This window comes from Silurus aristotelis (assembly GCF_946808225.1).
Source record: "Silurus aristotelis genome assembly, chromosome: 24".
In the NCBI taxonomy this organism is placed as follows: domain Eukaryota; kingdom Metazoa; phylum Chordata; class Actinopteri; order Siluriformes; family Siluridae; genus Silurus; species Silurus aristotelis.
Genome location: NC_139597.1, coordinates 12,693,870 through 12,720,752, shown reverse-complemented (window position 1 = coordinate 12,720,752; position 26,883 = coordinate 12,693,870). Strand labels below are relative to the sequence as shown.

The 26,883-nt window shown below is 36.9% G+C and overlaps 2 protein-coding genes across 5 annotated transcripts in view; one reads left to right on the top strand and one right to left on the bottom strand.

Annotated features, from left to right (window-relative positions):
• The window catches only part of slc2a13a (solute carrier family 2 member 13a), a 53,318-nt gene extending 37,899 nt beyond the window's left edge, over positions 1-15,419 (top strand). The window contains exons 5-10 of the mRNA XM_083528444.1: positions 9,719-9,882; positions 10,404-10,524; positions 12,526-12,651; positions 12,898-13,016; positions 13,213-13,365; positions 13,607-15,419. Of these exons, the coding sequence (XP_083384570.1) occupies positions 9,719-9,882; positions 10,404-10,524; positions 12,526-12,651; positions 12,898-13,016; positions 13,213-13,365; positions 13,607-13,833 (910 nt within the window). The 3' untranslated portion in view covers positions 13,834-15,419. The remainder of the gene's footprint in view (positions 1-9,718; positions 9,883-10,403; positions 10,525-12,525; positions 12,652-12,897; positions 13,017-13,212; positions 13,366-13,606) is intronic.
• Positions 1-26,725, bottom strand: part of redic1 (regulator of DNA class I crossover intermediates 1) — a 39,414-nt gene extending 12,689 nt beyond the window's left edge. Inside the window, exons 1-15 of one of the 4 annotated variants that reach the window (XM_083528453.1) lie at positions 26,485-26,725; positions 26,287-26,326; positions 25,928-26,072; positions 25,681-25,813; positions 25,043-25,103; positions 24,760-24,951; positions 22,838-22,941; positions 22,560-22,666; positions 21,011-21,080; positions 20,864-20,915; positions 19,212-19,242; positions 19,014-19,135; positions 18,560-18,685; positions 18,016-18,436; positions 15,553-15,767 (exon numbers count right to left, since the gene is read on the bottom strand). In XM_083528453.1, the coding sequence (XP_083384579.1) occupies positions 15,631-15,767; positions 18,016-18,436; positions 18,560-18,685; positions 19,014-19,135; positions 19,212-19,242; positions 20,864-20,915; positions 21,011-21,080; positions 22,560-22,666; positions 22,838-22,941; positions 24,760-24,951; positions 25,043-25,103; positions 25,681-25,813; positions 25,928-26,072; positions 26,287-26,326; positions 26,485-26,507 (1,764 nt within the window). In that variant the 5' untranslated portion in view covers positions 26,508-26,725 and the 3' untranslated portion in view covers positions 15,553-15,630. Of the gene's footprint in view, positions 1-15,552; positions 15,768-18,015; positions 18,686-19,013; positions 19,136-19,211; positions 19,243-20,863; positions 20,916-21,010; positions 21,081-22,559; positions 22,667-22,837; positions 22,942-24,759; positions 24,952-25,042; positions 25,104-25,680; positions 25,814-25,927; positions 26,073-26,286; positions 26,327-26,484 lie in introns of those variants that run through there. The other 3 variants (XM_083528451.1, XM_083528450.1, XM_083528452.1) reach the window with 3 other exon arrangements.
• Positions 26,726-26,883: the final 158 nt, after the last annotated feature.

Sequence of the window (26,883 nt, the reverse complement as noted above, 5' to 3'; positions counted from 1 at the left end):
TCTTTTCAGAGATGGTCCTTATCATTCCTGTTTTATGTTGTACAGTAGATAAGTGCAATACTGAACAGGCATATACAGGAGAAATGTATTGTTCTTAGACCTGGACCATGTCACCTACAGGCATGATGATCATATATACAGGCTCACACACACCAGCATCGTGACATTTTATGCCAACAGATCAACCTCCTCCTCAGCCTTATTGATTCACGGGAATTTTAGCAATTGTTATGCTAAGCTCGAGCTCTCCCAGTCTCCAATCTGTGAGAGAAATCCTGTCATGCTCTCGCTTCATGCTCAGCCTGCTCATCTCCAGTGAGCCTTGCAGAAAAGCATTAGTAGGCACCAACAAGGATCTTTCCTTCTGCCTGCTAGTGTTCACCCACTGAACATTTTGTCTTGGACAATGGCCAGGCTCATGACACTAGAACCGAGATGCACATGCTGTGTGACCGCATCTCATTTCATTATTGCACACAAGTTAAATGTGTACATTCATATTAAAGGTTCCTCAACGGTTCTTTTAATAGCTATACATTTCACATTAGAATGTATATATTTAGTGCCTATAAGTTTGTACCTTATAATTTCACGTTTATCTCTAATGAGCGACTCATTTTCGAGGAAAAAAACCCCTGAGATGGCATGAGGAAGAAACCTTAAGAAACCAGACTCAAAAGGGAACCCATCCTTATCTAGTTTTCCCCGAATGTCCATTTATGTCTCGATTGACATCATTGTTGAGGTGTTCAGTGAACAGCTAAAATGCAGAACTCTTCATGCAATTCTTCCTTCGTGTTTACTAAATTGAGATTATGTGAATCATCTGCCATATATGCTAATCATTTTGATTAGATTTTTACAACAGGAACAATAATAATATTTATTTATAGAGTTTTTAATAGAAAACTTCAGTGATCAACAGAAATTATTTCTTCACATATCCCATTGATGATGGAAGCTGGGGTCAGCCATAATACAGCACCCCTAAAGCACAAAGGGTTATGGGTTAAGGGCCTTGCCCCAAGAGAGTCAGCTTGGCAATACCAGGACTCGAAACCTTGACCTTCCAATTAATAACCCAGAACCCTAATCTTTAAACTAACACCTCCCCTCAATATTAGCATAGTATTTTGAATGCATTAATGCAAACCTTAAATTTAATTTGCGGTCACAGTTTGGTCAAAGGTGGGGTTGAAAAAAAAATCTATCAACACCTTTTATCGGCATATTAGAATTTATCAATTAATTTAATGTATCAATTGGTTATAAATTACAGCTAAGTAAATGTAAAAATTCTGCACCGGCTGAATTTTCACACTGAAACACAATGTGTAAAATTTATACCTAGCCAAATCCAATTTAAAGGTGGACAGGTGATAATTGTTTCTTCACCTTGGCCAGTTCATCACATAATCTGTCTAGCCTGTCATATTCACACTTTTACACAAAAGTGAGTTCATATGGATGTTTTTTTTTTTTTTTAAGTAATACATTTTCTTTCTTTTATGTATGTTCATTTATGCAGAATATAGCTTAATTAGATTGAAAAAATAACTGCTGTAAAAAAAAAATACTATGCATTTGTTTGGTACACTAGTAGCATGAATTTTCAAAGTACCTTCGGGCTAGCTAGCAGATATGGTATGTACATTGAAACATAAGAATTGTGCTAATTCAGTAGATTATTACAAGTACAAATACAGTGCTCATCCGTTAAGGAGTTTCCTCCACACATTTACAACCATAAAACAAATGATATGTAAAGGGGTTCTGTCGGCTTTCGGTTTTCAAACAGCTCCCTATATCCACTGTCAAGCTGAAGGCTCTGCCCTAATGTATTCTTCTGTTACACTTTTCACTTCTTTCTCAACCAGGTCCTTTTAATCATGTTCCTGTGGGCCTCTGGCTGAGACAGTGCCAATTAGTGAGTGTTATATATTTTTTTATCCAAAGAGATTTTACAAGGGTCACACCAGGTTCTTGGTACTCACTGCCTTCTGACCCTCAGGAACGAGCCCAGGGCTTTAAGCCTGCAGTGCAATTTTCCTTTTTTCCCTATTTTTTTCATTCTATTCTACATTAGTCTCTTAAGAGCTGGAGTACCAACGATCTTTAATAGGTCTGGAAGCTGAAGCAAAATTCAGCACTATAAATCAACTCGCTCATGAAAAGAATCGCTCTTTCCCCATTTGTGCCTTTTTTAGTTCTATTTTTTTGAGTTTGACAAAGTTGCCATGCTTGTTTTTTAAAAGCAGCCAAAAAGTCTAATAGTCAAAATATGCCAAAAAAAAACAATACAATAGCTGACACTGCAGCATCCAATATGGCTACAACTGCCTTGTAGCATTAAAATAATGTTATCCTGTACATTGTAGTATGTCAACAGTTCATCAGTAGTCCACAGCTAAATCTAAAAAAAAATTAGCATTTGTATCAACCCACAATCCTTTCAATACAATTCAGCATTCCCTAACAATACAGAATCTTCTAGAAAGACATAGAGCAAACAATTCAGTTCAATTAATTTTTATTTGAATAGTGCTTTTAACAATGGACATTGTCTCAAAGCAACTTTACACAGATAATGCATAAATAAAGAATAAACACGATTGTTCTTTTATGATTTGTACGTTTGTCCCTAATGAGTGTGCCGGTGGCGACTGTGGCAAGAGAGAGAGAGAGAGAGAGAGAGAGAGAGAGAGAGAGAGAGAGAGAGAGAGAGAGAGAGAGAGAGAGAGAGAGAGAGAGGTGTGTGACAGGCACAGAAAGATTATTAATTATCTTTGTTGTTGTATAAAAGTTAAGGACGCTGGGCAGTTGGGGACTCCGGCAGGACTCGCTCTGGAATCATAACTAAAAGGGAGAGCCAGAGGGTAACACAGACATGAGGGATCTCTGGAATAAGAGACACCCCGGAACACCCCCAGACAACAAACCTGAGTACACGTGTGAGAGTGAGGGGATGACAACATACAAATATCCCAGTTCACAGAACACTCTCAAAGATCTGCTCCTTTACCTAAAAAAAACCTACTAATAAAAGGTTTGACTAAATAAATGTTTTCAGCCTCGACATGAACACGGAGACTGTGTCTGAGTCACAAACAGTGATTAGAAGGCTGTTCCATAACTGTGGGGCTTTATAAGAGAAATCTCTGCCCCCTGCTGTAGTCTTCATTATTTGAGGTACCATCAAATATCCTGCACCTTTTGATCTAAGAAGGCATGGGGGTCATAATGGTACAGAAGTTCACTCAGATACTGCGGCACAAGTCCGTTAAGTGCTTTATACCTCAGTAGTAGTATTTTAGAATCAATGCGAGGTTTAACTGGGAGCAGTGTAGACTGATTAAAATGATGTGGTCATATTTTCTAGATCTGGTAAGGACTCTTGCTGCTGCATTCTGGACTAACTGAAGTTTATTTATGCACTTATTCAAGCAACCAGACAGTTAAGCATTACAGTAGTCTAATTTAATCTGATCTAACAAAAGCACGAGAAATTACTAGTTTTTCTGCATCCTGTCATAACATCATATTTCACATTTTAGCAATATTTCTAAGGTGAAAGGTACAATTTTCTTTATAGCCACAAATGCAAGTTTGGCAGAGATAATTGTAATTTAAATTTTCTTTTATAATTATGTACAAATTCTTCTTCTTCTCCTTCTTTTGGCTTCTCCCATTGGGGTTGCCACAGCGGATCATCCGTCTCCGTACCCCTCTGTCCTCTACATTTGCCTCTTGCAAACCAACTACTGAATTTTCCAGACTATAAGCCGCTCCTTTTTTCCGATGCTTGGAACCCCGCGGTTTAAACAACGAAGCAGCTAATATATGGATTTTTCCTGGGTTTTTCCCGGTTTCACAAGCTTCCTGACCCATAACATTAGGCCAATGAAATTGCGGAACGGGTTCAGGTGAACTAATGAAATTCTTTATATTAAATCAGATGCGCTCCCACTGAATTGGGCCGCAGCACATCATAAATATGGATGATGTTCCTCTGACGTTTGACCTGCCGCTCACTCGGACTGTCAACAGGAAAGGCGAATCATTCGTCACGCTGAAAACAACCGGGCATGAAAAAACACACTTCACCTGTGTTCTGAGCTGCACGGCATCGGGAGAAAAGCTTCACCGGTGGTGATTTTTAAACGCGCGACGATGCCAAAAGAAAACTCCAGAGAGAAATTGTTGTGAAAGGAAGGAGGAAGACAGTGAACAATGACTTTCTTGGTAGGTTACTGTTTAGATACAAGCCGTGTAACAGACACTGTCTTTCATTAAAGCCTGTGTAAAGTTCATAAATTTCAATGTAGGAACCTGCGGCTTATAGACAGGTACGGCTTATTTATGTTCAAAATACAAATCTTTGTAAAATTCAGTGGGTGCGGCTTATATTTGGGTGTGCTTTATAGTCCGGAAATTATGGTACCTGCATGTCTTCCCTCACCACATCCATTTAACCTCCTACTTGGTCTTCCTCTTTTCCTTCTTTTTGGCGGTTCCATCCTCAGCATTCTTCTACTGATATAATCAATGTCCCTTCTCTGCACACGTCCAAACCATCTCAATCTCGCCTCCCTCACCTTGTTTTTAAAATGCCCTACCTGCATGGTCCCTCCAATAAACTGTAATCCTGTCCATCCTCGTCACTCCCAATGAATCTTAGCACCTCCAGCTCCACCTCCTGTCTTTTACCCAATGCCACTGTCTTTAATCCATACAACATCGCAGGTCTCACCACAGTCCTATAAACTTTCCCTTTCACTCTTGCAGATACCCTTCTATTTCAAATCATTCCTGTCACTCTTCTCCACCCACTCCACCCTGCCTGCACTATTTTCTTCACTTCTCTAACACACTCTCTATTACTTTGCACTGTTGACCCCAGGTACCTGAACTCCTCCACCTTCTCCACCTCTTCTCTCTCATTCACACACATGTACTCTATCTTACTCCTACTGACTTTTATTCCCCTTCTCTCCAGTGCGTACCTCCAACTCTCCAGGCTCATCTTCACCCACACCCTACTCTCACCACAAATAGTACACATAGACATAGAAAACTGCCACTGAAGAGCTTCACATGCATATCACTGAACAGCACTTTAATTGAGTCACGTAACCATACTGGCAACATGAAGGGTTTAGTAGTGATTGTATTGTAAGTAATTTTGAGTATTTAAAGAGTAATTAAATAAATTAAAATGAGTATTAAACACAAAACTGTGTCCCAGTTTATAGTAAGTCTATAATCTAATCTAACAGTTAGACAGCAATTTTGTAAAAGTTTATTTTGGTGTAACAAGGTGAGGATTTCTTTTGCATGATGCGCTTTTTATTTTTAATAAACTAATATTAAAGTAGACAAAATGTACTTTTAAATCCATGGACAGATTGGTGTTAATTAGTGTCTGACAAAAGAATAAAAAACCTATTCTTTTATGGTTTTTGAGACACATGCATATTTCTGTTGTTTATGTGCAACAAACTAGCTAAGAAGCAAAAACTTGGACCATGAATGACTGAAAGAAAGTTCTGTGGAAAGATGAGTCCAAATGTGACATTTTTGTCTCTAACAGAAGAACCTGTGTAAGATGGCGAACCGGAGAGAAGATGTTAGCAGGCTGCCTCACACCCACAGTCAAACATGGAGGTGGAAGCTTAATGGTTTGGGGTTGTTTTGGAGCAGGGAAGATTGGAAACTTATTCGGGGTGAAAGGAATACTGAGCTAACGTGGCTACAATTCCATACTTCAACACAATGCAATTTCTTCACCATACAACAAGACAATGACCCGACGCATAAGTCCTATTGCTGTAAGCATTATTTAGAGAGCAAAGAGCCAGCTGGAGTGTTTTCAACTATGGAATTGCCTGCCCAGTCACTGCACTGATCTGGATTGAACTGCTCTCAACTAGTCAGTGACGAGCACCTTTGCTATTTTTGTACCAACATCTCTACATTTGTTTCGGATGAAGTAAATATTTCGCTGCATTTAAACAGAAGGAGCATGCACATGTGTCTATAAAAGATAACTATATAACTATAAAAGACTATGTATTTTCCAAACTTTTGACAGACACTCTATATGATTTTATTTTATGGGAATGTTACAGAAACTATATACATTGTATGCTATAAAGATACACTTTAAAAGATAAAATGCATGTTTGCAATCTATCTGTAACTTTATGTCATTACAGTTACATCGAATCGTTTATTCAAAATCCTTGTAGACAAAATGAAGTTCTGCAATTAGTTTGTTATAGAATTAAACATAATGTGAAATGCTATCATTTGAAAAAAATTGCCAAATACGATGTGGTGGTATGATAACGCTTCAGGCTATAAATTTACACAGCACAAAGTGTTTCTTTTCCTTTTCGTTCCACGATCAACTGCCAGCACTAAAAGCTTCCTATCATACTTGTTTTCTATTTGTAGTTAATGCTAGATCAAGTTTCTGTATTCAGTTAAATTGTTAGAGTAGGCAGTCTTGCTCACGCGCCTCTCTTTTTCTCTCGCTTGAATTATTGTAACTGAAAACCCACAAATCCATCTGTATTCAAAGTATTTAAAGCCCTGAATACTATCCCATGTCAAGTCATATAATTAAATAGTTTTGGAATATTAGTAACTGCACACTTGTCCAGTTTCTATTTACCTTGCTGCCATAAAATTGATAACATCTTAAAAGGAACTAAGCCTGTGTTTTGCTGGCAGCTGAACCACCATATGAGTTGCTATTATAGAAAATGTATCCACACCTGAACAATCAAAATAATGAATGGAATAACCAGGATTTAATTTGTGTAAAATTATTTTGCTTTCCATTAAAACAGGGGTACAACATCAGAAGAATAACATTTCCTTTTCTTTTTTTTTTTGAGTCACCAATTTTGAATATAGATCTTTCGTTGGAACAACTGGACATGAAGCCTACATGTTATTTCTAACTGCTACAGATGTGTATGGAGAAGAGAACCAGGAGTTAATTTTTTTCTTTGGCAGGTTTAATAATCTGAAAGAAATATTAATTTTACTTGAGAATGCTTTTGAGAAGGTTGAAAAGGTTTCGGATTTTAGAATTAATACTTAACCAGAGTTATCATATACTTACAAGAAATCTTTAGAGAAAGCAAGAATATACATGCATGTGTGTGTGTGTGTGTGTGTGTGTGTGTGTGTGTGTGTGTGTGTGTGTGTGTGTGTGTGTGTGTGTGTGTGTGTGTGTGCGCTGCTTGTAAAGACCATAATAGTCACCGAACCAAATAGTCTTTCTGTCTGTCCCTGATAAATGTTAATATGCTGTTAGTTTCGAAGGGCAATCAGTTTAGTGTGTGCTCAATATGAAGTGAGTACTTTAAATAATGAGCATAGGGTGTCTATGATTGGCTAGAAAAATAGGGGCACACAACTGAGGACAAACATGGATTATAGAAAAGGATTTCTGTCTCATTTACGACACAGAGATTTATGACAGTCTATACTTTGCTTACTGATATATTTATAATTTTGTTATATACCATTGAACACCTGTACAGCTGCTCATTCATATAATTATCTAATTAACCATTTGTATGACAGCAGGCCAGTGCATGAAGAACGAAGAAGAAATAAAGAGAATGAAGAGAGCTGCAGATAATGTTTACTTCAAACATTTGACCATGGCATCATTGTTGGCAACAAATGGGATGGTTGAAGTATTTCAGAAATTATTGTTTTCCTGGGATTTTCACATACAACAGCTGAGTTTACACAGAATGGTGTTAAAAGCAACACAATAAAAAAATAAAGAAACCTAATCAAAATTTGTAGGCAGAAACTTCTTAAGAGTTTAGAAAACACAATGCACTGAAGCTTGAGGCAGGTGAGATACAATAGTGGATGAGCACACTTGGGCATTAGGGTCAACCAAGAGCAGAAATCTGCAGCTTTAGTTAACACAGACCCACCAAAACTGCACAGTCGAAGACATCGCATGAGCTTTTTACAAATATTCATCAGTCCAATTTCTGCTGTTACATGCATGAATGACCAGGCATAAAGATTGACTCAGGACTACAGATTGCTTCTGATCACCATCACTGTACCATCAACATTGTATTTCTGCAATAAATGGGCATTCAGTGCAACCCACATGAGGATGGGTTCCCTCTTGAGTCTGGTTCCTCTCAAGGTTTCTTTCTTATGCCATCTTGGGGAGTTTTTCCTTGCCACAGTCGCCACCGGCTCGTTTATCAGGGACAAACTTACACTTATAAAGAACATCTTCATTTTTTATCACCACATCATCTGTGTAAAGCTGCTTTGAGACAATCTTCATTGGTAAAAGTGCAATACAAATAAAAATGAATTGAATTCAAAAGATATTCATAATGAAGTAGCCTGTTTGGCTTGAAATCATTCTTTACATACACGTTATTACTTTAAATTGCTTCTACGTGATACGATGCCTATAGCGCATCTGCAAGGATTCATAATGTGATCGAGGTAGACTGGTCTGGGTAGTTACAAAAAGACAATTTCAACCTAAGCGCATCAACAATCAGTAATAGAAGGACAATTTCAAGCCAAAGTGCATGAATAATTCAAAGAAATAATTGAAAAACCAGGAGAGAATGCAAAATATCATCGAGGTTGCTATAACGGTCTGCATTGATTAAACATTTCCTAGGTGGTCTAACTCATAAAAATCATATTTACTCCTGATATATATGATAAGAAGACGATTTATCTGGAGATAGATTATAGAACTAAGGACCTATCTGAGAAAAATGTTTTCTCAGATTTGACACTGCAATTAAGTTAAATAAAGTTTTTAACTGTTCCTCAGTAAATATTGTATTATATATTTTTTTATTCCAAAGTGTCTTTCTGACATTTTCATTATTGGCTGTTGATTGCCATTCAGTCTCATTTGGTCTCATTTATATTTGAGTTTGTGCTAAAGAAATAACTTTGGAGTGTGTTTAATGTTAAATAACTACATGAAATATTAATGCACATCAATGTATCTAATCACTTAATATGTCAAAATGGTATTTAAATACACTATATATTTCCAAAGGTTTGCAGACACATAAGTATGGCATGTGTTCTTTGAGCATTGCATTCCAAAGTTAGTCCCAACTTGCTCTTATAATTCCCTCCACTCTTCTGGTGAAGATGTTCCACTAGATTTTTTAAGTGTGTTTGTGGACCTTTGTGTTTATCAGCCACAGGGGTGTTAGTACAGTCGGGTACTGATGTAGGTGAGGTGAGGAGGCCTGGGGTCAGCGTTCTAATTCACCCAAAAGGTGTTCAGTAGGGTTGAGATCAGAGTCCAGTGTCCCAATACTTTTGTCCATATAGTATAAATATTTGTCATGACATTGAAAATTGTACTTTTGAAATGATTTTTTACACTACACTAAGTGGTCAGTAAACAATAAAAAGACACTTGTGATTCTTCTTAAATAAGAATTGTGCAAATGTGTATAAAACATGGCAATAATTATTATGTAAAGAAGAACCTATTAGCCTTCACATTTAGGTGCATCATGTTTTTACCAAAACTCATATATATTTCAAAAGTCTCAATGACACAAGTACTAAATTTGACACTTTCCATAGACCTCCTCAGGTTGTTCTGACACCAAGCTTTTTACAGTATACATTAAATTGTTAGTATTATGCTCAGTATTCCACTTTTCCCTTCCTGCAGGTACTACAGTGCCACTATTTTGCAGATGTCAGGAGTGCGGGATGACAAGCTGGCAATCTGGCTGTCCTCACTTACCGCCCTTACTAACTTTGTGTTCACGCTGCTGGGTGTGTGGATGGTGGAAAGGGTGGGAAGACGAAAATTGACTCTTGGCAGCATTGTTGGTGAGTACACGCAGCATGCCTCTCACCTCTGTTTCCCCCCCACTGTATAAATGGATTAGAAACGATGCAGTAGTTAAAAATGTGGATCATTGCCAAGCAACTGTGGTACAAAGTCCTTGGTGACTAGCTAGGAGACAAGTAGTGATCAAAAAGAATGACTGCTCTCAGAAAAGAAAATGTTTTGCAAATCATCTTGTATGTGATTTATGTTCTATTCAAAGTTGCAATAAATGTATTGTGACTGTTATGATCGATCTAAGACCAAAGGACATTTTTCATGAGCATGTATTCGACCATGACCCATGTATTCACCAGAGTTTTGAGACGTAGGTATTGTCAGGTCATAAACATACGTAACGTTATAAATAAGGTCATTTACAGAAGCATCTCGAAAAAAATCTATAATACCTGACTCATAGATGACACCGGTCAATTGCTATATAAACTAAATTAAATGACATATTGTGGCATGAGAAGAATATCTGCACCGGAGATTACTCTCTTTTCTTCTCTCTGCACAGGGACTTGTCTGAGTCTGTGCCTCCTGGCTGTTGGGTTCCTGCTCGCTGCTCAGCACTCTCCCCCTGTTACAATTCACCATGCTGACCCTGGCCTGACCAACACCAGCTGCTCTACATACATGTGAGTATAGTACGGGGCCAGATACAAACTCTAAAAATTATTTCAGCAGACCGAACCATGTACTGCCCTTACATAGTTCAGCAAATCTACTATTCACACAAGAACGAGTGGCTGTTCATAGCAGATAATTTGTTGCTCAGTATCTGATCTCATGCCTGTTTGTACAGTAAGTTATTTGGCTATAAGCAGTTCATTGGACCAGAGACAAGCTACAGGGTGAGACATTCAGCCAGAAAATGTGCTGAAGGGTTTTCACAGATTTTTTTATCTTCTCTGGACTAAAGGGCAAATAAATAAATTTTGTTAAAGGAAAATGTGTTGGGCAAAGTAGCTGAGACACAAAATCGTTGTGTTAAAAAATTTAAGTGTGACGCACCATTACAAAACAGAATACAACTACTTCTGTCTATACAGTTGAATATAGCCTGAGACTTGAAATGTAACAGAGAAGCAATTTTAGCTACTTCTCTGTAAATAATTTCAACCTTTTTTTAACTTTAGCTCCACAAAATTTAGCCAAACCACAATTTTCTGTTTTTTTTTACTTTGCTTTGTTCTCTTAGTTCTTTATTTTTCCGAATTTGCCCTGGCAATGAGTTGGATGATAACCTTTGCTAAGCTTCTGTCTGTTTATTGGACCATGATTTTAAACATCGTTCTAAAATAGTTTGTTGTTAATACAATTATAAACCTCCCTCTTATGACACATACATTTCACTTTCACATGAAATACAAAGGCCTGCTGCTTACGGTTTGCAAATGTAAGAAGAAAAATAAGAAGTCAATTTATTGCCTCTCAAAATTCACACTGACTGAAAACCAATGTGCTTATTGCATGGATTTCTGTTAATCTCTTTACAACACAACTGAATAATCTAATCAAGGGCTGATTAGCTGACAAGCAGCATCAGGTGTGCTGGTGCTACAGAGATTGCTGGCTGAAATGGGCTGGTCTGGTGCCCAATCATGACTTAGGAATTATTTATGACTCCAAAAATAAATAAAAATAAATAAATAAAATAGAAAAAGGAAAAGAAATGTGTGCAGGCTAATGAACTTTTCAATTTTCCAATTACAATTTTGTCTTTTGCTAAATGAGCCATTGATTTTTAACCCTCAGAGCTGAACATTACAGGATCGTGCCCTTGAGTTTGTGATGGATGTGAAGTGTTTTATAAATGGACTTCCCTCTGTGCAGTAAAGATCAAACATGGCCATTGTGCTTCCTTTGGTCTCTTAATGCTATTGTAATAAGGCTTCTGTAGCATGTGACCCTGCAACCTAAAACCATGTCATCTCAGAGATAGATAGATAGATAGATAGATAGATAGATAGATAGATAGATAGATAGATAGATAGATAGATAGATAGATAGATAGATAGATAGACAGACAGACAGACAGACAGACAGACAGACAGAGAGAGAGAGAGAGAGAGAGAGAGAGAGAGAGAGAGAGAGAGAGAGAGAGAGAGTGACTGCTTTCTGTCCCAATTTACTCTCATACCACCCAGCTGCTGAAACAACATTAGTTCATTATGCCGTAATGGAGGCTGAATGGCTGTGTTGTCATCATGAAAACAAGCCAATCTGTCCAAGCATGCTTTCTCACTGATGTTCAGTTTACTCTTTGCTCTGAATTCCTTATGTATATAGTATTCTAGATGTAGGATGCAGTTTTTTCCTCACAAAACTTCACACTTGCAGTTTTCTTCTGAATTTTTGAAGTTCACTGGCCATGTAAGATTTATTTATAATTCAGTTCTGCAGTGGCCCTCCCGAAAACACAGTTGAAAAACTGGTCTTTTTCCAAACCAAATTGGTATGTAGCTTCTAATCCCTGCTCTTAGTTCATATAAATGAAACATGATGTGGAAATCAGAATAAGATATTAAATCAAAACTAGAACACAATACCCAAAAATAATGTACAATAAAAGCAAATAAAGTCAAATTTATTCAAGTTCCCTAAATCAGATTTGCTTGTCTTCAATTTTTCTTCAGGTCCTGTGAATGGTGCATGCTGGATCCAGGCTGTGGTTTTTGCTACCAGCAGAACAGCACTGCTGTGTTTGCTTCCTCCTGTGTGCCAGTCAATCAGGCATCCACAGAAAGAGCAGCATGGGGCAGGTGAGTCATAATCGGCATCTGAGTGTGCATGCGAGTGTGCGTGATTCCATCGTTGCATGTTGAGATTTTCAAATAAAGCTAAGCAGCACAGTCCACTGACATTAAACAATGCTGGATGTCATAAATCCTCTTTTGCCTTTTACCGAGACATTTCTCATTTTCTGTTTTTCTGTCAGTCAGAGTGTCACAGTAACATATGGTTATCTTGAAGTGTGAAAGTTGATCATGTTTTCTCTTGTGCTGCAGGTGCTCCAACTTAACACAGTCGCCATTTAACAGTTTGTGGGCTTATAATTTCTGCCCAACTTCCTATTCTTGGCTGGTTCTCGTGGGTCTTATTTTTTACTTGGCTTTCTTTGCTCCAGGTAAGACATCTGAGGACATAATCAGTTTATTTGAACTGCTAATGGCCCATATTGGATCTATTTCTAAGGAATAATATACAAATTCTTATTGGTATTGTTTACTTTAGAGTTTTTCCAACAATGTGTCACTGTTTTCATTTTGGTTGTTTTTGGGTTCCTTCTTGAAAAAAAATAAAAATGAAAACATGTTTTTCAGGACTTGGCCCAATGCCATGGACAGTTAACTCAGAGATTTATCCACTGTGGGCGAGAAGCACAGGCAATGCCTGCTCAGCTGGAGTAAATTGGACCTTCAACGTGCTGGTTTCCCTGACCTTTCTACACATAGCCCAATACCTCACCTACTATGGTACAATTATAATTTTATAAATCCAGATAAAATGTAGAGCCTAGAACAGCTAAAGCCCACACATTAATTGGCATGAAAACAAGTACTTTTTTAACCATTAATGCAATGATAAATATTAAATAATATTAACACACTGCAAATCGAATTTTTCATCAGCTATTCTGTGATGTCCCAAAGTTGTTTGCATTTTTAAGGCTTGTTTTTCAGCTTGTCGTGAGATTTTTTTTCTGATATATTTCAGGTGCATTCTTTCTGTACTCGAGCCTTGCTTTGCTGGGCTGCTTCTTCGTTTACGGATGCCTCCCTGAGACCAAAGGCCGCCGACTGGAGGAGATTGAGTCGCTGTTTGAAAGCCGTCTATGCTCGTGTGGTGCATCAGACTCAGATGAGGGCCGGCAGGTGGAGTACATCCGGGTTAAAGGATCGAATTACCACCTGTCGGACAATGATGGTTCAGACGTGGAATAAACCTCAGGTGAAAGATAAAAGAACGCCCAGTAGATCCTCTCTCAGCTCTGCCCATGGCTTGTGAAGAGAGTAGAAAAGGAATCGCTTTTCAGCTTCACCCCACCATGACACCTGGCCCATCTGTAGCAGTCAGGCTGCATCTTACATTTTAAAGGAAAATGGAACTGGCATATCTAAACATACAAACAATAACAGTGATAAAGCTATTTTTGTGAGATGTCACCTTAAAGTATTTGAGTTGTGGTACACTACAGTTTGATACCGCAGTACTCAAAGATACTGACAGTATGCTGACAGAAGTTACACAGAAGTTGTGCTCGCTCAGTAAAATGAGGTGTTTGCTATACAGAACAATAGTCAGTCGACTATGGTAGTTTTAGGTTTTTGTGAAGATTCTAGGCTCTGGCATTGGCAACATGTTCTCACCACAATGTTCAGTTTATCTCTATGAATTCAGTTTGATTAATTTCAAAGTTAAATAGTGTGGATTTTGCAGCATACCATGTGTGGGTTATAACCTTGATTCAGCCCTTTTATCACAAAATTGCATTTGGAGCTGAGAGTGTTGGAATTGATTTGCTCAGAATTAGAGTTCTATTTTACATGAACTCAAAACTATTCTGCATTCCTTCATAGTATGTAATGATCTCTTGATCCTGTTTTTCACTGTATCTGTACTCAGAACCCATGTTTACCTTTATTATTTGACTCGATTTAATTTAGTCTTCCTTCACAGCCTTGTGTACAAACGGCTTTGCATCTCATAGCTCTTGTCCATGTAACAGAGTGGAATATGTTTTGATAAGTAGTGTAATATCCAATGTTATGTTTATATTGTACTGCTGTGAGTATACACCTTGGTAGTTTGGTACACATAAAAAAAGTGCCGAGCAGACTTATTGTGGCTATACGTGTAACAAAGCAGTTGATGGGTATTGTAAACGCAACAATATCAAGCAAACTAAAACAAGCTCGTTTTAATGCTATTACTGTTGAGTGTGTAATATGTGTTTGTTCACTGTTAGCACAAACGGATAACATAATTGTGTTTTTATGTCTAACACTGAGGTATGCCAAGTTTCCCAAAGGAAGACGCGCACTACAGAGGGCAGTCAGGTTTTAAATCAGGTATGCTCATATTAGCTCTGATTACTGCAATGAAAGAGAGAATATTTCAGGAAAGTTTATTAATGTCAGTTTATTGGGACTTTGTGACAGAGTTTTATTGACCAGATGTTAGGGTGTGCCATATGTTTTAGAATGTATTTGACACTTGAGAATGCTTCAAAGTCAATAAGTCAGTGTGTTACTTTGAGGAAAGAGATCTAATCTATCTATTAAGTTTGGATGTGTGTTTTCTATGTTAAAATATAAAATTAGTACTTTTATTACTATTACTATTATTATTATTATTATTATTATGTGTTTTTACGATCAACGAGAAACTAGTGACTATAAATATGTGTATAATGTTCATTTAATTATTGTTGCTTTAAACGTTTTGCTAGATTTATATTCTATTAAATTAAATATTCATGACATTTGAATATTTAAAACAATAAAAAGTTGTTCACTGTTTGAAGTAAGCTTTTAGTTTGCAGTATTGATTTCAAAAATACTCAACAACCCAAAATGTGATACTACTGTATCAACCCTCTGATAAAAAATGTTAACAGATACAAAACAGATCTGAATCATCTCACATTTCCTTGGATGCCTATTTTTCTGCTTCAGAATGAGCAGAATGTCTGGATTTCATTACGATTTCCCCTTCCCTCGGATCCTGTCTTCACCTGTTTAAGCAGTAAATGCATCGTTGTGTTCGCCTGTGCAGCTGGAGTTCACAGTGGGGTTTTGATTCACACTCTTCTCCTCATGACCTTCACACCTTTCACTCCTTGACACCATCTTCTCTGATAGCTGCTCCTTTAGCTCTACAAAAGGAAAACATATCTGTTATAATCTACACAGCTTTTATATAGCTTTATATATATATATATATATATATATATATATATATATATATATATATATATATATATATATATATATATATATATATATACAGTGGAACCTCGGAGCTCGCGAGGGTTAGGGACCAAGACCGGTCGCGAGTTCTGAATTTTCGCGACCTTTTGATACGCCCCTTCCAACCCAGTAAAAACCCAAAGAACATTATACGAAATCGATTTAAATGAGTAAATAACACTATTTTACTCCATAACACTTAATTATTAGACAATTTTAATGAAATAAACCTTGATTAGAAATGTTAAAACTAGCGTTTTGAGCAGCTCGCGGTTGCTCACGAGCCGATCTGAATGAGAGTCGCCGGTCGGAATGAAAGTCGCGAGCATGCGAGGTCGCGAGTGCTGAGGCCGCGAGCTCCGAGGTTCCACTGTATATATATATATATATATATATATATATATATATATATATATATATATATATATATATATATATATATATATACAGTGAGGAAAATAAGTATTTGAACACCCTGCTATTTTGCAAGTTCTCCCACTTAGAAATTATGGAGGGGTCTGAAATTGTCATCGTAGGTGCATGTCCACTGTGAGAGACATAATCTAAAAAAAAAATCCAGAAATCACAATATATGATTTTTAAACTATTTATTTGTATGATACAGCTGCAAATAAGTATTTGAACACCTGTCTATCAGCTAGAATTCTGACCCTCAAAGACCTGTTAGTCTGCCTTTAAAATGTCCACCTCCACTACATTTATTATCCTAAATTAGATGCACCTGTTTGAGGTCGTTAGCTGCATAAAGACACCTGTCCACCCCATACAATCAGTAAGAATCCAACTACTAACATGGCCAAGACCAAAGAGCTGTCCAAAGACACTAGAGACAAAATTGTACACCTCCACAAGGCTGGAAAGGGCTACGGGGAAATTGCCAAGCAGCTTGGTGAAAAAAGGTCCACTGTTGGAGCAATCATTAGAAAATGGAAGAAGCTAAACATGACTGTCAATCTCCCTCGGACTGGGGCTCCATGCAAGATCTCACCTCGTGGGGTCTCAATGATCCTAAGGAAGGTGAGAAATCAGCCCAGAACTACACGGGAGGAGCTGGTCAATGACCTGAAAAGAGCTGGGACCACCGTTTCCAAGGTTACTGTTGGTAATACACTAAGACGTCATGGTTTGAAATCATGCATGGCACGGAAGGTTCCCCTGCTTAAACCAGCACATGTCCAGGCACGTCTTAAGTTTGCCAATGACCATTTGGATGATCCAGAGGAGTCATGGGAGAAAGTCATGAGACCAAAACAGAACTTTTGGGTCATAATTCCACTAAACGTGTTTGGAGGAAGAAGAATGATGAGTACCATCCCAAGAACACCATCCCTTTTGTGAAGCATGGGGGTGGTAGCATCATGCTTTGGGGGTGTTTTTCTGCACATGGGACAGGGCGACTGCACTGTATTAAGGAGAAGATGGCCGGGGCCATGTATTGCGAGATTTTGGTGAACAACCTCCTTCCCTCAGTTAGTGCATTGAAGATGGGTCCAGGCTGGGTCTTCCAACATGACAATGACCCGAAGCACACAGCCAGGATAACCAAGGAGTGGCTCTGTAAGAAGAATATCAAGGTTCTGGCGTGGCCTAGCTAGTCTCCAGACCTAAACCCAATAGAGAATCTTTGGAGGGAGCTCAAACTCCGTGTTTCTGATCTAGAGAAGATCTGTGTGGAGGAGTGGGCCAAACCCCCTCCTGCAGTGTGTGCAAACCTGGTGAAAAACTACAGGAAACGTTTGACCTCTGTAATTGCAAACAAAGGCTACTGTACCAAATATTAATATTGACTTTCTCAGGTGTTCAAATACTTATTTGCAGCTGTATCATACAAATAAATAGTTAAAAAATCATATATTGTGATTTCTGGAATTATTTTTTTAAGATTATGTCTCTCACAGTGGACATGCACCTACGATGACAATTTCAGACCCCTCCATAATTTCTAAGTGGGAGAACTTGCAAAATAGCAGGGTGTTCAAATACTTATTTTCCTCACTGTATATATATATATGTGCTAAAAATCATACACTATTACTGCAATTATTATGCATTACAGATAGCTGTTTCCCACTAAATATAATAAAAGTTTAAGAAATCTGTAATTAATGTGATGTTGATTTCAGTTATATATACCTGGGGCATTTGAGTGAGAGCAGTGTGGATGTTTTATCACAAATGCCTGACTCTTCGATTTGCCCGAACTTTCATGTGCTTTGATTGATTCTGGACCCTGGTTTGTATTTTTCCTTTGCGACGTCATCCAGGATGTGTTCCACTTCATCTTATGGACTTCTGAGTGAGCAAACTGATTACCGCCACAATTTTCACTACTGTGACGAGTCTGCCTTCTAGTGGCAGGAGCTTTGTTTGTTCTACTGTGGTGAATGTGAGCTGTAGGCTTGGTGAATATACTCATCCTAGCTGGTTTCAGAAGGCAACACTGCACTGAAGCATCCTTGGAAATCAAACTGGAAAAATGTGCAGTTTGTGCTGCCTTGTCTTGTGTCCTGGGAGATGCTTTTCGATGCGTTTTATTATTGCTCTGTGTATTAGTCTGCAGACAAGAGGGAACAAACTGATCCTCCTCGCACTCCTGCTCACGAATAGGCCATCTTAAGGTTTTTGAAACCCCGTGGGCTTTACTCTTTCTCTCATTATGTTCATGCTTACGCATCACCTTCTGTTTGAAGGTCATAACCCTTGTCGGAGCACTTATCCCTGATGGAGTTGCTTGATGGCTTGATGTCAGAATGTCCTTAGAGTGAAGCATGTAAGAATCACCGTCCTGCTTTGTTCCCTCTTTCTGTGACAATATCAAGACAAAATTGGCAATATTCAAGATAAAGGAACCAAAGCAATAAAAAATTGAACCCATAAACCACAATTGATTAATCCAAGCTGATCTTAAAGGTGCATATACATTGTACACAACCAATTGTAGGTCGTATATATGTGCATACCATTATGACCACCTTCCTAAAATTGTGTTGGTCCCCTTTTTGCTGCCAAAACAGCCCTGACCCATCAGAATTGATAAATTTGGAATTAAATGTTTAAAAAGCAAAGGTCAGGTTTCCAAAGTCTTTTGTCCACATAGTGTATATTACATTAAGTATCATAAAACAACTTACTAAAATGTATCTGAGAGATGGAACTGAGTTTGTTACATCTTCTGAAGTGACAAAGCCCTCTCCCTGATAAAACATTCTTGGTGATTGACAGGAATGCTCTGAGACAGTTCTGTGTACCTTGCCTGTGACAAGAAACTTACTTTAGAGTCTGTTCAAAGTCAGTTAGCCACTATAATTCAAAGAAAGTATAGAACTTACAGGGTCTACAGTCAACACATCCAGACATGTGCTTTAAAACAAGAAGGTAAAAAGAGAAATATCAAGCATCAGCCTTCAAAGAAACCACCTTTTAACAAACAAATACAACTTGGAGAGTGCAGTACATAATAAGCTGGAAGCCCATGCTACTGAACTCTATTTATACTGAGTGGGTCCATGGACAAAGATGCTCTGTTTTTGGTGTACATTTAGAAATTTCACTACCAAAAGAAAGTTCAGTATTTTAAACTAAGATCAATACACCAATTTGCAGTATCTCACAAAAGTGAGTACACCCCTAACATTTTAGCAACCATTTTAGTATATCTTCTCAACACACAATTCTATAGAAATGAAACTTTGATATATTTTAGAGTAGTCAATGTGCAGCTTGTATAGCAGTATAGATTTACTGTTCTCTGAAAATAACTCAGCATGCAGCCATTATTTTTTTAAAAAGGGGGAACAAAAGTGAGTCATAAATGATCATGTCAAAACTGTGACCATGTTGTGGCTGGGATCCTTTTCCACTCCTCTATAAGGACATCACAGAGTTGCTGGGATTTTTGACACGTGGCGCTTCTCCACCTTCCGCTCGAGACATGGAGACATACTTGGCCAATGCATCACCTTTACCTTTAGCAAGGCAGTTGTCATCTTCGTGCTGTGATTGGGGTCGTTTTCATGCTGGAAAACTGCCGTTCGGCACAGTTTCTGAATGGACAGCATCATGTTCTGCAGGTCAGAGTACATGTTGAAATCCGTTTCTCTCCATGAACCGCAGCTCCCCAGTACCAGCAGCACTCATGCAGCCCCAGAATATCATGCTTCCACAATGCTTGACTGTAGGCAAGAGACAATATTTTTTTTGTACTCCTCCCAGGGTGTTGCCAAACATGCTGGACACCATCTAACCCAAACAAGTCTTAGGCTCATCAAAGCACAGGACATGTTTCCAGTAATTTGTCTTTAGCAAAATGTACTGGTATGACATCCATGCAAACTGACTTTTTGCAGTGTGCGTCGTACAGTCTGAGCACTGACAAGCAGACTTTCCGCTTCTGCAACCTCTCAAGCAATGCTGCAGCACTCATGCGTCTGTGGACTCAACTTCTTTGATGGACTCTAGCGAGGCCACTGTACTTTTAGGGTGTTAGCAAACGTATTATAGCCTCGGCATCTTTGTGGAGAGCAACAATTTACATTTTCAAATCCTCAGAGAGTCTTTATGAGGTGCCATGTTAAACATCCAGTGGTCAGTATGAGAGAATTGTAGTTTAAGCTTCACATTTTAACTGCTCTAATAAAAGATACACAAATTTATATGGTCCTGTCAATCAGACAAAAACATGATCATGATGAATAGGAATGTGGCTTTGCATTAATACAAGACGTACACCTGTTATCACTTAGGGTGTACTTACTTTTGTTGCCAGCTATTTAGACAATAATGGCTTGCATTAATACAAGACGTACACCTGTTATTACAGAGGACAGTAAATCTGTACTGCTATACAAGCTGCACATTGACTACTCTCAGATATAACCAAGTTTAATTTCTATAGTATTGTCTGTTGCTAAAATGTGAGGGGTGTACTCACTTTTGTGAGATACTGTATAAAACATAAACAAAATGAAAAGCGGTGTATTACCTGAGAGTAGAAATTAATACTGTGGTCTGTGTTGTATGATTCACTGAACTCACTTTTGAGGATAAATAACACGTCATTACAAATATAGCATACATTTTAAAGTAATAAATTGTAAGTAATAAATATTTGCTAAATCAGGCTACTAACTGAGATCTTGTAGGGGGATATGGTGATTCCTTCTGAAGATGGCGCTTTATTTTCCTATATTCAGAAATATCTACAATACACAGAAAAGAGAAGTTACATTTGCATATTTTATGCATATAAAAAGCTTCAGTCATTGATATTTTGATGAAATACTGGCTACAAAAGTAGATGACAAGTAGGTATGAGTAGAAATTACCAAGGTGTCCCTTGAGTCATCTGGCCAGGCAGCAGAGCCTTATTATGGGCTCTTAGAAGAGCATAGCTGACAAAGGCTCCTTGCTCCTTTCAGACAGCTTGTAATAATATAATAAGCCTTCAGTATGATGCACTGCAGAGTTCTGTGGACCACCTTGGCCACCATATACACCCTTAATATACATAAGTTCTGCAAAAGCACCAGTCACAGACATAAAATGTTCCTCACAATCTTTGAAAACCTATGGAATGCAATCAAATCTGACTCCGCCTAGAGGATGCTGATCGCCAAATGTCAGTGACTATTTAAGGAGGAAGACAGTCAGATAAGCAACCTAGAAGCCAATGCTAGAAGCCAATGCTTATTCAGGACAAAACGGTTCTCAGGGTGAGGAACAATGTGATATATTTTGTTGTTTTGATAACATGATCTTCACTATGCGGTTAAACACATTCTCTAACAACTCCTAAAGCATTGTGGGGGCAGGTTTATTTAGCCTTATATAATTATAATGTGACTGGAAAGCGTTTGCAAAAAGTGGAATCCCTTCAATTCCATGAATTTTGATAGCAAAAGAAGGTTGTTTTTACATTTTCTATCAGTGAAAATCTTTGAGATATATACTTTTTTTTTCCATCTAATACTATGAGCATTTCTATGTACATTTCTCAAATTTCTCAGAAGTCAAATTGTTTAAGATTGTACATAATTGAATTTAAATGATATTCTCTGTTACAGCTTGAACATTACATGAAATGTTGGGGGGAGGGGGGTTTGGTTCAATTAGAAACCCTGTAAATTTGGGGCATGAACGCAGTCATAATGTTTAATGAGGACTACAGAACCAAGATTGTAAAACACTGCTTTAAAATTAAATATTTGTTATATTCTTTGGTAAACATAGATTTTAAATTTTTTTTTAACTCCAAATGTACCATAACAATAATACAAGTAATTAAAAAATAAAGAATAAATGAACTAAGGAATAAACAAATAAAAATAAATGCTAAATAAACAAAAATGTACAAAAAGAAATTAGAATAAATTTAATTGTACACTGTTGCTAAAGACAGCCTTTGGTTAATAAACAGATTACTGTCAATTATCTTTAAAAAAAAAAAAAAAAGGGGGGGGTTTTATTATTAGTAATAAAAATAAACTATTTTCAGTTCATATATATATATATATATATAAGGTTTTATTTGGCCATGCCACATATATATATATATATATATATATATATATATATATATATATATATATATATATATATATATATATATATATATATATATATATGTGGCATGGCCAAATAAAATTTTGTTTGACAAACTTGACTAATATTTCATGTACCTTTTCCTCCATTAAGTCCAATAAAGTGTTGCATTTCCTCTTGGTCATTCGTCTCTAAATGATTAAGTGGAATTTCAGCAGAATGTATGGAAGTCCCACTGCTTTCTCTGTCATTTTAAAACAAGTCACATACATATTTATCCCTAGAAGTTCACCTTTAAAATGTGTTCAATGTGTTCATGTGTTTGTTATTTGTCCCGATGCACAACCCCCTGATTCTGTACAATATGAACAACTTATTTTTAGTCTGAGGAGTTCTTGTTTGAGGTTCATCTCACCTATGTAAGGTGCTCCCAAACTGGACTCCACCTGCAAAACTGATCTCGGAGGCCTCTGTTTGATAAGACACTGCCCAAGGATTATTCTCGCACAATCCCACTGGCTGAAAAACAAGCAATTTTTAAATGAGTGTTTAATATCTGTTCGGAGTATAAAATCTGTAGGTTACCTCTATGCTAAGAAGCAGAATCAGGAAAACAGGTCACTGGTGTTGCTCGTGTAAAGCAGCATACAAGAGCAGCATAAATATATTTTTTATATATTTTCCTGTGCTGAAATATGCAGCTGTGATCTGAATAGATTATACCTTCTATGCAGTTTGCACATGTTCCCCCAAAATAACATGCAAGTAGGTGGATTGACAACAATACATCTAAAATATGAAAATCTCTCATGGCCTTAGGCAGTTGGTTGAAGACTGAACTGAATGTGTGGTGTCACTTGGTGTTCAAAATGTGTATTTTCACCCTATTTTCAGATCATACATTTGAACCACAAAAAAACAGCAGCCATCAACAGGTAGGGGAAAGGGAGCTAATTTGGCCATGCTCTCTGGGTGTGAGGGGTGGCAAGCACGCTCTCTCTCACAGATGACAATCATGAGTGTTTACCTTCAGCATGAGCAGAAGTTTGAAAATATGTAGCTGGATGCACAGGTATTATAATTTTTTAAATACTACTAATTTTTCATTTTTATTTCATTTAGAATTTCAGATTTTTTATTTCAGTTTCATGTCGGTTAGTTTTGATTATGCATAAATTGTAATGATTTTTTGTCTTAAAAAATATTACTTTTAGTTTTAATTTACTGTTAGTATTCTTTTAGTTTCTAACATCTAATATATAGTAAAAGCCTTTGTCAATGCATAGAATAAATGATCAAGAGATAAAATCTAATATCTTAAAAGCAAAACAATTTACACAGTGTTGAATTGAGCTGTTTTGACTTATTTCCGAAGTCCAAACTCGACTCTGTCATTTTCTTATTATTACTTTGGCCATTAGAGTTAAAATTTGGAGGCATGAAAATTTTACAGTTATTGATTTTAAGTTATTAGTGTGTAAATAATTTAATAGGTATTGCTTAAAACACAATTAGTTGACTCATTTTACTGCCGGTGAAGAGTTAAAGTAAAGTGAAGTAAATCAATATGACTTAAAATAAACAAATTTGGCCCAATTTCAAAACTTGTATAATACATACAATAATACATGTCAAAACATACATTGTACACACTTAAAACGACTAACTGAATAGGAATGACACTTTTTCCAAAAACAAAAAGTAAATTCAAGTCCTTTAAAATAAAAGGAACAGTTGAGTCCATCTGTGTGATTATCAATTCACAATGCATCTGTGTGTTCATATGCACGTGACTTCCATCAAATTTAACTACAGTAAAAAAATTAATAAATAAAACTACGTAGTGGATCTACACTAATATGTGTTACAGATACATATGTGCAGTAACAACACACTCTACTAGAACATTACTTCCAACTCGCTGCTGTACTATGGAGCTTCATTCCTTGTTACTCTGCCACATACTGGTCATTTATGATTCTGCAACATTAAAGGATTCACTCTGTTCATCCTTCTTCTTAAATCAGATCATATAACAAATTAAATACAACCATGTAGCCTTCATTTTGGAATGGTGTTTGCTGCTTTCCACCTCTATATACATACACACAATTGTAAACGCATGCATGCATGCATTCATCTCATCCTGATTGTACTGATACCTACCAGTTTTCTTCCTTTCAAAAAGAACACAAGGATTATTGGAGTAATTGCCCCCTCTTGTGGAGAGTCTACTGTCTGTTAAATGTATATGAATACCTGAATGTTTTGAGTTGACACTTAGTTGTGCTTCTTTGTATGTACATTTAAATGGCAGCCTGTTATATCAAGATTTACCTGAAGATTTATTGTGCTGTATGATTCTGTTGTTGGATGAGGGGAGATGTGTATAGTGGGCCTTGGTTGGAGGTGGAAGGCTTCTGCTAAGGATGGTGAAGCTGAAGAAAAGGAACTGACACTGCCATCAATCTGATGCTGACATGCAGAAGCACTGTTGTCAGACAGGTTGCTTTCCACCAGTGGTGACAGCTTAGGCCAAATAATACATTATATTTCTTATAATCATTATACAAGATATACAGTATATACCATTTAGAAGAAGTGTCATATAAGGTCTCACCGTCTTGAACTTGAATTCATCTAGAAGATGTTTTCTCTTATTCAAACCCAGTGTTTTGTCACTACAACACATACAAGTAGCAATACACAATACAGCATTATAGGTGTGATCCTACTATTAATATTAATTAGTAAGAAAATATTTGTATTAATTTTATAGGTGCCTGATCATCACACCTAATAAATAATAATAATCCGTATGGTACATGTTCAATGAATACAATATAATTTTAATCAATATGTGGTTTCTGAACATCTTATTCCAGATTAATCCAGTTATAAAAACCTTCAATCTTGTATGCATTGGCAAAATGTTAGAGCATGGCTTTGGGAATTTGTGCCACAATTAATAAGATCATGCAAAAAAAAAAGGTGCATTCCACGTCATCCCAAAAGTGTTCAATGGGGTCGAGGTCCATGCTTTATGCAAGACACTAAAATGTTTCCACTCCGATTTTTTACATGGTGGAACAGGTTTGGGTCTCTTAGACACTTTCACTGAAACGAAAGCATATAACGCATTCAACATTAACATAATTATGTGCTACCAAGATTGTGACAAGTTTGGGGAAGAAAACACATGGGTTTATTTAGCAGGTGTATACAAACATAATATAGTGTAATTTGGAGAATGTGTACCTGCAGTGGGATTCGCTTTCTGTCAGGTTTAAGCATGAAGGAGAACATGGACTCATTGGCAGCTCTAAAGGCTTTCCACTCTCAGATTTCTGAACTCTTTTTGATTTAGGCAAACGTGTAAATCTGGGGTTAACTTCAAGAACGAAAAAATGAGCGCATATCATTATTATTTTGACCAGTCAGCAAAATAGGGTGTAAAATGTTTCCTTTTTTTTAAAGTGATGTTTGTAAAATGCAGTGTGTTTACCGGTGTGTTCTTTCTTTAATGCGATTTGGTTCACAATGAACATTGTGAGCAAATCCATGTTGCCCACATTGTCTTTCTTATGTGATTCTGATGGAGATACCAAAAGATTGTGTCTGTTCTGCATCCTTTTCTTTTCAAAAAACTCCTGGAATAAACATAAGCCATAAAGGCATTAAGTAGAATACAGGCAGATCTACAGACCTTCAGCATATTTTGATTCAGTCAGCAGAAGAAACCGTACAAGCTAGTTTTAATATATACACACGTAAATATTATACTTTGGTAAACAAATCTGAAGTTTGAATCAAATCTATATAAAGAGAAATGTTATGCTGTTGTATAACGTGTTTATTAGTTACCCTCTGTTTTCTTGTGTCACTGCCTTTCATAGTGTGGTTTCTGTAGGAAATAACAGCAAATTACAGATTTATATCTCACTCATTTCTTCTTAAGACTTCAGTAACGAAAGGGGAAAAGTATATACACAAAATGAACTATTGAAACATATGTAAATGATATTTTTATGTTGTTATATTCATATAAAGCTGTACACATACCGCCAACCCCCTACCCAGTTCATGTTGAGAAACTCGTCAGCCAGCTATTATATATTATATATATTATATATCTTCTCTGTAACTCAATTTATTCATAAAACGGTCACTTTTCGTTGTTTTTAATGTTTTGTAACTAGCAAATAACGAGTAAATTATTAACTATAGTTATATGTTAATGTAACATACAATGACCCAGGTTCACATGCTAACCAATTAGCCGAACATTATAAGCGCGAGCAAAGCGCACGAGCTCCAGACAGGAAGTGACCTATGAACCTTTATTATAATTTTAATGTCGCTGTAATTAAATGTTAATACATGTAATAATAAATGCTAATGTGCAATTACTTTTTACCGAATATGGTTGGATTAGCGAAAATGTAATTTATAAAAAAAAAT